Source organism: Papaver somniferum, chromosome 11 (genome assembly GCF_003573695.1).
Source record: "Papaver somniferum cultivar HN1 chromosome 11, ASM357369v1, whole genome shotgun sequence".
In the NCBI taxonomy this organism is placed as follows: Eukaryota; Viridiplantae; Streptophyta; class Magnoliopsida; order Ranunculales; family Papaveraceae; genus Papaver; species Papaver somniferum.
Window position 1 is genome coordinate 59,483,138 of NC_039368.1, and position 13,695 is coordinate 59,496,832.

At 39.2% G+C, this 13,695-nt stretch overlaps 2 protein-coding genes across 2 annotated transcripts; both read right to left on the minus strand.

Annotated features, from left to right (window-relative positions):
* Window positions 1-840: 840 nt before the first annotated feature.
* On the minus strand, window positions 841-2,717 carry LOC113323536 (gibberellic acid methyltransferase 2-like). Its single transcript, XM_026571850.1, has 3 exons — window positions 2,009-2,717; window positions 1,589-1,882; window positions 841-1,391 (listed from the first exon to the last, which is right to left on the minus strand). Exons 1-3 carry the CDS (start codon window positions 2,666-2,668, stop codon window positions 990-992), a joined length of 1,356 nt encoding a protein of 451 aa, XP_026427635.1. The 5' UTR covers window positions 2,669-2,717; the 3' UTR covers window positions 841-989.
* Window positions 2,718-3,339: 622 nt separating this feature from the next.
* LOC113322660 (protein NCA1-like) lies at window positions 3,340-7,626 on the minus strand. Its single transcript, XM_026570791.1, has 8 exons — window positions 7,485-7,626; window positions 6,258-6,536; window positions 5,926-6,157; window positions 5,534-5,679; window positions 4,983-5,070; window positions 4,737-4,883; window positions 4,109-4,258; window positions 3,340-3,772 (listed from the first exon to the last, which is right to left on the minus strand). Exons 2-8 carry the CDS (start codon window positions 6,518-6,520, stop codon window positions 3,707-3,709), a joined length of 1,092 nt encoding a protein of 363 aa, XP_026426576.1. The 5' UTR covers window positions 6,521-6,536; window positions 7,485-7,626; the 3' UTR covers window positions 3,340-3,706.
* Between the last annotated feature and the right edge of the window lie 6,069 nt (window positions 7,627-13,695).

Genomic DNA, 13,695 nt, shown 5'->3' on the forward strand with positions numbered 1-13,695 from the left:
TCTTTATTAACAAATTTATTATTTATCTAATGAAAGTATATTTATTAAATATAATTATATATAAGACATTAATAAAATATTTATTATAAGAAATTAATGATGCGATAATGACGTGAACAATCAGAGTCATGGATTTAGCTTTGCCAAAATTGAATCCTGATCGCTCTTTATATTGCCTAAGTTCTCCAAACTATGCTTTATAAGGGAGATTTTTCACAACGGTTTATTAAGAAATTGTGAAAGAAGAAAGGGGAAAAACAATTAGGCGCAGCAAAACTGAGAGAGTGTTGAATACTAACCTATTTGTCCTTCGCTCTTTTTACATTATATGCGTAGTGTTATTTTAATTCTTCAGTGACTGTATGTACCGGAAAAAAAAATCTTCAGTAATTGTACTTGTAAATTAATATGCAACTGCTTCCCAAAACAAAAAAAAACACCATTATCATGTTTAGACCACAAAAGCAGCACATCATTTTCACGTTTCTAATATCGTCCTGATAATGCATCATTTATTTTTATCTAAATAAAAAAAGAGAAAAAATATTCATGTTTGACTCGAGTTTGAACTGGATAAATAAGTGTCAAAACCTTTAGAGATTGGAGAAGGAAGGCGAGCGCCCTAAGTCTAGAGGAAAGACTAGGCAACTACACATTTACATCGAGCTATGCCCAGTTAGAGCTCTTTGTTCGCCTTGCTGAGGCGATTCCATATCCCAAATTAGCAAACTACTCCCTTTATATTTAGAAAAGAGACACTATCATCTTTTTTTTCATTTTAACATAAAAATAAGTCATATTGATAGTACTCTTTTTCCAAAAAAAAACGAAGGATTATGTAACACTCAATATAATATCTTTGATAGTCTAAAACATTATGGCTCAAATGAGCCGAACAACAAAAATCCAACTTTAGGCAACTCCGAGAAACTGCCCAACAGATTATTGGTTTGCATATGGGATTGCCGTCTCTAGACCAGAAACAATTACTAATCACTTGATTCACTAATTATTTTATATTTATCATTCTTAATCCTGATTGCACAAACTACAATAACACCATAAGAACAAGTTTTATGAAGCATGGCAGTATCTTCTGAAGCTCTCTTCTCGAACCTTTTGAACAACTCCTCTGACAGCTTTGGCCCTATATGAGACTCGACAATTGGTTTCAGAGTAGCGCGAACTAGGTTGGCTTTGGCTTTACCATAAGACTTGGGATCCTTTATCCACTCTTCTTGTTTCTCCTTGGAATGTTCGACAATTCTCTGGTATTCTAGCCGTTGAATCTCAAATCCACCACATCTGTGAAATGCCGTATAAACTTCATCCGTGCTTCTCATATATGTTGGGATGTTAAATGTATCTCTTGTCTCTTCATCAATCAATCCCTGAAGTACAACATCATTTTGAAATCAAAAGAAAACAAGTAATGAACAAAGTACGTGCCTGTGTCATGTGGTGGATTCGCCATATTAATGCCGCGTAACACGTAAATTAGACTTAATTGTGTACTTGTCATATTATTACCATATGCTAGAAGAATTACTGCTGCCACATTTATTCATAGGCATATATACATACATACCTCTTGTAGTAGATCTTCCCATGCTTGATCCATGGAGTTAGTAAATGGATGTTTGGCTCTTGAATCTGGATCACCTAACTGGTTCTCGGGTTGCTGAGAACCTGGTCTTCCTGCCATTAAAATAAACAGTAATCCTCCCTCGACAATCTCCTCTCTTCGACACTGCAGAAAAGCTTCTAAATCTTCCATTGATTGCTTGGAATAAGCTTCAACAACTTCCTTCTTAGCTCCATCTATCCACGCTCTACCTTTGTTCCAAGCTTCTGATTTCTTATCTAATACACTATCGGGTATCTAAAAACCATTTCAAGAAATATAAATTAGTAGTTAAGAAATATATATGATAAAGAAGTTGTTCTTCAAAATTCATTTTAAAAGGAAGGACTTGTCATTGTAATTGCGGTAATATAGAAGTATTACCTTAGACAGCCAATGCAATGCACTTAAGCTTGCAGCAACATGAAGTTTTCTTCCAGGAAATAGGCGGTGATAGAAGGAGCCAGGAACACCAGCGGAATAATACCGTCTTTTCTTACTGGTATCGTTGAATTGTTGAAAGGATTTAAAGAGAGAATTGAAATCATTGGATGGGAGATCTGAAAAAAAAGCTTCGAATTCGGGTTTGTAATTATATTCTTCTTTGTATCGTTTCATTAAGGTGTCAACTATTAGGTCAATTGTGGCTAAAGTATTGTAACCAGTAGCACAACCCAAGTCTGCAATTCTCAGACATTCATTCGCATCTCCATCAAAAAGTTTCATGGATTCGATACCTTTTAATAGTATCGGTTTCGATAATGAAATAGCTGATGCTGGTGCTTCTGAATTCCTTGCATAACTTCCATCATCATCTCCTCCTTGCATGCATAGTATCTTGAGTAGACCACCACTAGTGCAAGTATGATGGTGGTATTCACCCTTCATCATCAAATTAAGAATAAGAGAGCGAGAAAGAGAGGCGGAGGGAGATGGAGAGTAGTTTGTTTTATGTTGTTGCATGGAGAAATTTAAAGAAATTATGCAGCTCAAACATAAGAAGGATGTGTTTCTAGTTACTTTATAGTAAAACTGATGATACATTTCTGTTGAGATGAGATGTCAATTCTGAAACTAAATGTGTTTTCCACATATCTTGACATTCAAGTAAAACCGTTTTTCACATGGTAAAACTGTTCAGTCTTGGTGAACTGTTGCATTCAGCTACATTTTTGATACAAGAGAAGGGAAAGAAAAGATACTCTACATCAACCCATATTTCTTTTCTGAGACCACCGCTGATGTCAAAATCTTTACAAACTACTCAGATTCGTAGTGGTGTCAAAATCTATTAAAACTTCACAGATTCGTTTTTCTTTTCTTATTGTAGTTGGATTGGTTACGGGCAACAGTCAAAGTGCTTTTTATTCAAGATTCGGCATTATTGGTGGGAACTTACAAGTTGGTGAAAATAGTTGCTAGATTTTACAGTCCAAAATTTTAACTTTTCCATTTTGTTCTGTTCTGTCATGTGTTGGTAACTTTTTTACTAATTTGTCCCAGTATTACCTATAGATATGTCATCTCTTCTCAATAATATATGATACGAGTACGTATGTCATTTCTAATTGCATCAATTCCAGCACCACGATTTCAGTTGAAGGATGCTAACTAAGCCATTATGTTTCCCGGTGGGTGGAGACGGGTAGTTCCAATCAAAATTGGAGCTTTTCAAGGAGAGCCAGTCATGTTTGTATTAATCAGATGCCTTTCCATACAAACAAAAAATTAGATCAACACTGTATCATTGCTGATGATATATATTACTGTGTTTAGGTTTCCAGCTCCGCAATGAGATGTGTTTTTCATTTGACTCGGACAGACCTAAAGAATGCGACTGCTGAGTAGGGACAAATAACTATGGTACCGCACCTACTTTCTATCATTTGGTAAAACAGTGGTAAGAAACTGTAAAACATATTCCAAGTACATTACACCGATGACTTCTCCTGTACTCGGGGCTAGCACAACATTTATCAGAAGCTTATATGGTACATTCTTTATGGATAATATTATTATATGCTCCATAAGAGACTGAAGGAAAGGGTGGTAGTGAACTTGTTTCACTTGAAGCTGAGACCATCAAACAGTTGTCGCTGTCTGCTCTGGTGTAAGTTGGCTGCGGAGGTACTCCAGAACTGAAACCCGCTGTACAAAGAAAACCACCAGAAAATGGTGCATGATTCAGCAAGGAGCAAAAGTAATCCCTGAAGAACTTAGTTTGATTTCAATAACTAGATTCTCTTTGTTGGCCGACAATTTTTATCTAATATCAAAAATATGAGTCCGCCATGTGATTTGTGGGGACTTAATAGGTCTTAAGACAAAATGATCACCAAGTTAATGCCTTGAGGCATTTAGGCTATTTCCCCTAGGTCTGGATTGGTTTCAAGTCTTTATCACATAATGCTAACACAGTTGGTTTGTTGAACCAGTTAACATTAAGTGTTGAGCAAACTAAATTGAACATATAAGGGGTACCACCTTTTGCTCGAGACCAGATTCGTCTGAATTCAGTGTCAAGGACTCCAAGCATTTAACAGCTTCTTGGAATCCATCAACAGCTACATCCTCGTGCCCAAGATTCCTGTCCACATCAGCAACTTTGGCAAGAGACACAGCCACATCTATTATCTGATTACAAGCACATCAAGTTGGATTCAAACCAAGAATTTAGCAACTCTTTGCACAGTAATTATCCAATATATTAAAGACAAATGCATCCAAGAAGGCTATCAAACCCCTGAAGTTACTAAAGAGTATAATGGTTACCAAAGGCATATAAAACGAAAGGTTTTTACCAAGAGGCTTATCCCAAACCACAGTCTGTACTCCCTACCAAAATATTCTCCTATAATTCTTAGGATTTCCCTCAAACTGACCATTTCCAAGTTCCTAAATCAAATAAAAATTGCACTGCTGCAACCCTGTCCCATTATTTCATTTCCAATAACACTAATTTTTTTTAGAGAGATGGTGAGTTGTTTATATCTACCAGGGAAGAAACAAAAGAACGAGAAAGAAGATGGAGAAGACTGCTTCACAACAAACGGATACTAAATGAACCTAGAACAGGTACATTCATATGACAACAGGAAAGATGTTTGATTACCTGGGATGAGACATTTGAACGATCCTTGATAGCATTTCGCCGTACATCCAGAGATCGGGAATAGCAAGATCTTGCAGCTTGCAGGTCCCCTTCATAGTACTTAAGATCTCCAATTTTATTGAGAGAGACTGATAGAGTGTGGGTCACCTGTAATATGGTTATAAGATTAGACGTGTGCATAACTACCTAAGCATATACCTACTAAAGCGAGAACCGTTTACATATAATGTGTAGGAATGCAACAACCTCCATATCTTCTGTCGGAAATTTTGAAAGGAATTCAGCACTCTCCTCAAAGTAAGTAATTGCAGAACCAGCATCTCCCATCGCACGACTGAACTACACATGCCAATGTGATGTGTTAATATTGGCCGAAAAAGAAACAAACTTTATGTACATAACTACCTTGAACATAATATCTAGTAAACAGATGAAGGCAAGTGTACATCTTGGTGGGCCCAGCAAAATAAGATCTATTTAAAAGCTCTACTGCTAGAAGTTGGATGAGTGCGTTCTTCAATTTTCTCCCTAAACACTATGCCTTTCAAAACATATAATGGAGACTAGAAGGCAACCACATATATGAACCATCAGTCAGACTGATATACGGGCCATAAGAAGCCAGCTTGATTCTTTCATCAGTTGCAACGGAATGAGACAGTCGACCAAGTACAAATAAATACATATGGCAAGTACTTATGTTAAACATCACAGCTTCCCAGAATTAGCCCACATCATGTAAAATGTGCATAATATAAGTAAAAACATAAACAATATTTGAAAAAAAAAGTTCTGACCAGCAGTCACCAAGCATTCCGAGGACTGCTCCAAGTTGTGAACACAACTCTGAGGTATTTCCAAGTCTTTCTAGCTGCTCCCTAATGTCCTCTGCACATAGACGAAGTCTTGACTTTGCGCTTGGTATATTCTGGGAACGAAAAGCCTGGACATGTAAAAAATAGCCAATAATAGCATTATGTGTGGGGATAAACAGATGAAGAAGAAGCCTGAAAAATGTGCAGAGTAGTAGCTGAGAAATAATGTAATGAGGCAACCTTGGAACTTTAACTATTTCTATTTTTTTTTGAAGTCAAATTTCAATAAAGACTTTATAAGAAGAGGCAAATTCCTCTGTTTTCCTGTTGACAAACTTCAACATCTATCAATTTTATCCACCTCAAGAACTCACCCTCATAGCTTGTTGCACTAAGAAAGCACCCCTCTCCAAAGACACATCCGCATATGTCACTGTTTTGTTATCACCCACCACTTCCTTAAGATCGCCATTAACTTGAGGCCTTTTAATTCTCGCATGACCCTCAATAAAGCGATCAACAACATCTTGAAGATCCTTGTCAGGCTCAATTCTCTCAATGTCAGCTCCGCACAATGGGCAATCATTAAACCGCGATATACATACTCTGGCAAACAGAAAAGTGAGAAGCAGTATTTTAATAGTGACATGCATACATGGACAATGAGCAATTTACATAATATAAACTTTCTGTCACAGATGCTTACTTGCAGTATTTATGAGAACAAGGCACACACTTGCTGCTATCAAATAGAAGGGCTTGGCAAATTACACAGCTGAAAGGACCCAGCTTAAATGTTTGGGAATCATAACCAAATGGGCACTTCGGAGATACACTGGCAGAGTCATCAGACTCATTTTTAACTTTTTCCCTATGTTCTGTCTCATTCTGGTTATTCGTTTCACCTGACTTCCTTGGACAAATATCATCAGACCGTGGTGCTTTGGCAAAAGGGCAAACAGAAGTCATAATGTTCAATCACTCTCTGAAACACAACAGGCCACAAAAATATTCCAGACATTGTAAGACACAAAACCCTTTGTGATTAAAAGAAATTTACGCAGGGAAGGCAGTCACCACCCTTATGTCATAATAGAAAAAAGTTTGTAACCAAATAATCTCATAACAAAGAGAACCATAATAGGAATCTTGGTGCTGAAGAAAAACATAATGTGAAAATCTTAAATGCAATAGCACAATATATACTCACACAATATATGTTTCGAGATCCAATATAACTTTAGGTATCCCTAGTCCTAGAACAAAGAGAATTGTAAACCGCCAAACAATAAATCCCAAGAAAACACTAAAAGGATGCAATGAAGAATCAGTGCAGCTAAAACATCTGAGTGAAAGAAAAATTCAACCAATGCATTATCTATCGCCCATATATATCAGCTGTATTTAACATTAATGATTCACCTTATTTCGACTTAATTACTTCTCTTAATGACATAATAATAACCTAGCCTCGTTAAACATTGATATTATACACCGTAAAAAGAACAAAATCTCACAATTTATACAATAATCATTATTCATAGTTTCTTCTCAGATACCCTTCTAAAGCACATTGAATCAAGTAACTATAGCATCCATAAATCTCCTAAGAGAATACACCGACAAACTTACAGATTAACCAATCTAAGTTACCCAACCTGAGAATTTCCTCTCCCAATCAACCAAAATAAAACAGTAATCATCAAAATTAAACAATGTTCCCATTCCAATTACCTGAATAGGCATAAGTAATCGAAAGACGTAATAGAGAATTATAAATAAACCCTAGAAGATTACAAAATCCAAACAGAACTTCACCGGTTGATGAAGTAGTTCGTGTCCTAAAATGAAAAACCTAATTACAGTGGGAACAAAAAAAACAAAAAAAACTAATTCATCAGTTTGGCAGTCAATTAGTCGATAAATTTCGTACCTTGGAGCTCTGAAGAAAATATTGAATTCAACTCCCTCAAAAACTTGTTTGTTTAAAATATTTCTTTTATCTGTTTCTATTTACTCGGCTCTCGCTTCTCTTCTCTTCTCTTCTCTTCTTGTGACGTTTTTTTGGCATAACAATGTTATCTGTTTGAGTTTCGATAATCTACATCTCAGCAATATCTACATGTGCTCGCCTGACCAGGACGAGTGGGATTTAACATTGCCACGTGTAGGTCTTTGATACACAAATTTTAACAAAGCAAAAGTATGCCGCGCGCGCATGACATGCACCTAAACCTGTTTAGGTAATTCGGTTCCGAAAATGATTAGGAAATCAATGTCCATGTTGTGGCCGTGCCACATGCTTTTACGTATTTGACACGTTTTTCTTGTTTACGGAAATCATATATCAACTCAAATCAAAATAGTGATTACATGATTATTTATAAGATTATCAAAACCGTTAAAATACAAGATAATCAAAACATTTATGTAAATGACGACACCAGTCGTAAGTACATCGCAAAGATAAAGAGCCATGAACTGCAAAAACATTCACTTTTTGTAGATGTAGTAGTGATGAATGATGGTGTGAACCAGAATCTGTTTTGATCATTTTTGTTGACACGTATTATTAAGTTGAAACTAAAGTCTCAAAACCGTTTTATCACACAAATGTTTCACTAAAAGAAATTAATTTCCGATTTTTCTCAACAAGTGAATGTTATACGGGAATTTGGAGGGGCGGGTTTTTAAGTTATAAACGTGTCAAGAAATAAAGATGGGTCACATAATCATTGAATGTGGCCCGACCACATCTTAGACAGAGGGGCTAATAAGTGCCTGATGCAGCAGTCCTCCAACTCCCAAGACTAGAAAGTGATCATGCTCATAAAACCATCAAAAAAAAACCAAACTATACGAGAAATACATCCCTTATTCTTAGGCATATCTTCATATTACAAATGGATAATTTTGAAAATGTATCCTATTAAATACCCAGATAAATTCTGCAGTTTTCTTTTAGATTTCTAGAACCTCAAAACCCTAAACCATTCTCTAGATAACAGACCGAAAACAACTATAACCAAATTGTCATCATATCATCAAGGATGTAGTCAACTAATGTAAATATTCTTGGTAACTTTTCGAGAAGAACACCCACTTCTGCAAAAGATGTTGATGCAGCAACAGAGGAATGGTCGAATATATAGTTTACTGGGTAAGATAATCATCACGGAACCTATTGACTTTCTAGATGTAAACAATGAGATTAACAACATTAAGAGAAAGTATTGAACAATCATAATGAATTCTGTATTTGTTTTCAAGTTCAGGGGACGCCTCCATGACATATTGAAAAAAGCTCCTTAGACTGTCAAGAGTTATTTGCTAGTTGTTCAAAAATATAGAGAGAAATATGATCTGAAAAACTATGTGTTCACTCACCAAATATGGAGCATTAATCTGCAATAATTAAGGTTTGAACATCTAAATGAAAATATTATTTGCGATTATATATGAAAAAAAGATAGAAATTGATCTTCTAAATTGCAAGCCAAAATACGGAGAAAAATAAACATTATTATCAAGGTGGAAGTGGAATTAGACAAACCTTTGAAAATGAGAGATTGGGTACACGCAAATGCAGGGGAGAAGCTTGGGTTAGATATCATTTTGAAAGACAACTAAGGAAAATATGCAAAGACTGTTTTGTGGAGCATATGATGATGCTGATTGCAAGAAATACGCATTAAAGAGGAAGGGGGATGCTAAAACTCGAGAGGAATTCATCATTTGCACCACTGAAATTGAATATGAGAAATCTTGGATAACTGCATTTAGGCTAAGTCCTATGGGGATAGATTGAGCTGCTAGATTAGTAGAAAAGTGTTGCAGTTCAAAACGAAAAAGTGTGGCCTATTTGTTAACACTAGTTCTCTCTCCTAGCATTTGCTTGCAGCTGAACTAGCAGCGAGATTGAAGCGCTAAAAAGTGACATTTACGCTGAATGGTTCAGTGCTGAGAGATTAATTTTCTGATATATGAGATTTAAAGAGCTGAACCAAACAGCGCTGGCGCTGAACCAAACAACGCTGGACAATGGTTCCATATGACGTGGACTGCTAATCTAGCTGCTAGATTAGCAGTCCCATAGGACTTAGGAGGTTGCCCTAGCTGACGTGGATTGCTAATCTAGCTACTAGATTAGCACCCGTAGGACTTAGCCTTATGCAAGAGTCAGGTTCTCCTAGCTCAAACATCCCAAAAACTTCGATAGATGCCTCTATGCAATATTCAGGTACCCCTAGATCTAATTTCCCAAAACCTTCTAACACAATCGTCATCCCATACATCTCTAAATAAGGGAAAATAGATGTAGAAAACTCAAGAGACCTGAAAATGGCGACGATAATCTCTCAATACCAAATCATATCATAACAACTCATCAAAACCCCATCTTTCAATACCTTATTACTGATGACTCTCATCACGGAGAAGCACAATCTACGAATCAAATGGAAAAATTTGATAAGCAAATAAAAGATCATGGAGTGAAAAGATGGATCAACATATTTCGATGAGAACTGTTAATAAAGATCACTCAAAGGACCCCCAGAGTGATACATACCAGGTCAGTCACTCTCTTTATCCCTATTTCCTCAATCAAGCAAAATTTTTGTTCATCTCTTTTCTTAATCGGGCAGTTATGTTATTGTTATCTTGTAGTCAAACTTCTCTAAATATCCATTGGTAATCTCCTTATTTTGGTTAATTCAACTTATCATTTATGCATTTATAACATTGTGCATAATCTTAATCTAGTTCACATTTATTCCCATACTTTGTACATTGCATTCAATTCTTTTAAATATACCACTTGCTTTGGTATCGAGTGTTAATTAGTTTCCATGTAATAAATTGCATTATAAAACCACTTTATATGTAAGATTTATTTTTTATACACATTCATATTTTGCATTTGATTCTTTTGAGTACCCACTAATTGTAAGATATTATTAGTCAACTCTCTTTGAATTTTGTCATGGTGTTTTCAGGGCTTCGACAACTCTACAACTAGAACTGCATTAGGGAATGTCATAAGGTCACAGAACCCTTATATGATCTTTTTGTGCGAAACCAAGAATGACTCTACGAAAATGAGGCAATACATGAAAAGGTCTGGATTCCCTAATAATTAAGGTTTTCCCCTTGCTGGTATATCAGGCGGTATTGCCTTAATGTGGAAGAATGGTTTTAGTCTAGAAATTATTTAAACTTCGGCTAAATGATTAATATTGTTATTTCTGATGACCCTTCAAATCCATAATTCTTTTGTACTTTCCTTTATGGTTCTACATACCATGATAAAAGGTTATATCAATGAAATACATTTAAGAAATGGGAAAAAAAATGCTAATGTCTCATGGGTTCTTATTGGAGATTTAAACATCACAATGGATGCTCACGAGAGATCTACATTTTTTATCCTAAGACACATGGTTCAGTAAATAGTCTGGTAATAATATTATAAATCCAGACTGGATAGAGCTCTTGTCAATGATCATTGGCTTTTTCATTTTGTCAATTCCAAGGTACTTCACGTGAACTCCATTGGCTCTGATCACATACCAATTATATTAGTAACCAATTGTTGATGGTGGTTTTTAGCTTAGGGTTAAAATCGTAAAACCGTACAACTGACATGACGTCACTATGACCATTAGCACATATATTGAATCGATCAGCATGCCGACGTAAGAATTACCAGGGGACCTTTTTTTTATGTGTCATGTTCCACCGCAGAACCCTTAACATCGACTGACATCATCTATGCCAAACCCTAATTCTCATGCTACCGCGCCAAGGCATGCCAACCATGTCAGCCGCACCATTGTGCCAATGGAAAACCATGCCATCCACATCTCCGCGCCAAGGCATGCCAACCATGCCAGCCGCACCACTATGCCAATGGAAAACCATGCCAGCCACATCTCCGCGCCAAGGCATGCCAACTATGCCAGCCGCACCACAGTACCAATGGCAAACCATTCCAGCCACATCTCCGCGCCAAGGCATGCCAGCCGCACCACTGTGTCAATGGAAAACCATGCCAGCCACATCTCCTCGCCAAGGCATGCTAACCATGCCAGCCGCACCACTGTGCCAATGCCAAACCTTGCAGCCACATCTCTGCGCCAAGGCATGCCAACCATGCTCACCACTGTGTCAATGGCAAACCATGTCAGCCACGTCTACCGCGCCAAGGCATGCCAACCATGCTAGCCGCACCATACGCCAATGGCATGCCAAACCCTTGGCCCCACCATGCCAAGCCAACCGCGCCTTGCCTTAGCCCCAACCATGCTAGCCGCACCATGCGCCAATGACATGCCAAACCCTTGGCCCCACCATGCCAATCCAACCACACCTTGCCTTGTCCCCACCATGCCAAGACGTTCGTACCAAACCCTAGGCCCCAATATGCTAAGCCATCTGCGCCATTGGCCTTGGCCCCACCATGTCGGCCTTCCCTATGCGGCTACCAAAACGAAGGTGTGCGACGATCAACGACCACCCTTCCATCCTAGATGCAAATCCTAGCCGTCCAAGGTCACCAAACTACGCATGGTAACCTTTGGCCAAAACCCTAGTTTTGGCCATGCCACCGCGCCAAGGCATGCCATGCCACATGTGCCAATGACATGCCAACCACCTTGTCGCGCCATACCATGCCGACCTTCCCATGCGGCTACCAAAACGAAGGCGTGCGACGATCAACGGCCACCCTTCCATCCTAGATGCAAATCCTAACCGTCCAAGGTCGCCAAACAACGAATGGTAAACTTTGGCCCAAAACCCTATTTTTGGCCACGCCAAACCGCGCCAAGGTATGCCATGCCACATGTGCCAATGGCATGCCAACCACCTTGCCGCGCCATACCATGCCGGCCTTCCCCATGCGGCTACCAAAATGAAGGAGTGCGACGATCAACGGCCACCCTTCCATCCTGGATGCAAATCCTAGCCGTCCAAGGTCGCCAAACAACGCATGGTAACCTTTGGCCCAAAACCCTAGTTTTGGCCACGCCAAACTGCGCCAAGGCATGCCATGACATATGTGCCAATGGCATGCCAACCACCTTGTCGCACCATACCATGCTGGCCTTCCCCATGTGGCTACCAAAACGAAGGCGTGCGACGATCAATAGCCACCCTTTCATCCTAGATGCAAATCCTAGCCGTCCAAGGTCGCCAAACAATGCATGGTAACCTTTGGCCGAAAACCCTAGTTTTGGCCGCACCAAACCGCGCCAAGGCATGCCATGCCACATGTGCCAATGGCATGCCAACCACCTTGCCGCGCCATACAATGTCGTCCTTCCCCGTGCGGCTACCAAAATGAAGGCGTGCGACGATCAACGGCCACCCTTCCATCCTAGATGCAAATCCTAGCCGTCCAAGGTCGCAAAACAACGCATGGTAACCTTTGGCCCAAAACCCTAGATTTGGCCACGCCAAACTGCGCCAAGGCATGCAATGCCACATGTGCCAATGGCATGCCAACCACCTTGCTGCGCCATACCATGCCGGCCTTCCCCATGCGGCTACCAAAACGAAGGCGTGCGACGATCAATGGCCACCCTTCCATCTTGGATGCAAATTCTAACCTTCCAAGGTCGCCAAACAACGCATGGTAACCTTTGGCCCAAAACCCTAGATTTGGCCACGCCAAACCGCGCCAAGGCATGCCATGCCACATGTGCCAATGGCATGCCAACCACCTTGCCGCGCCATACCATGTCGGCCTTCCCCATGCAGCTACCAAAACGAAGGCGTGCGACGATCAACGGTCACCCTTTCATCCTAGATGCAAATCCTAGCCGTCCAAGGTCGCCAAACAACGCATGGTAACCTTTGGCCCAAAACCCTAGTTTTGGCCACATCAAACCGCGCCAATGGCATGCCAACCACCTTGCCGCGCCATACCATGCCGGCATTCCCTATGCGGCTACCAAAATGAAAGCCTGCAACAATCAACGACAACTTTTTCATCTAAGATGCAGATCTTAGCCGTCCAAGGTTACCAGCTAACATATGGTAACCTTTGGCCCTAGTTTGGTCGCGCCTAAACAAAGCCAAAACCCTAAATTTTGTCCGCGCCTAAACTGGGCCATACTAAAGCCATACTGATCATACTTTCA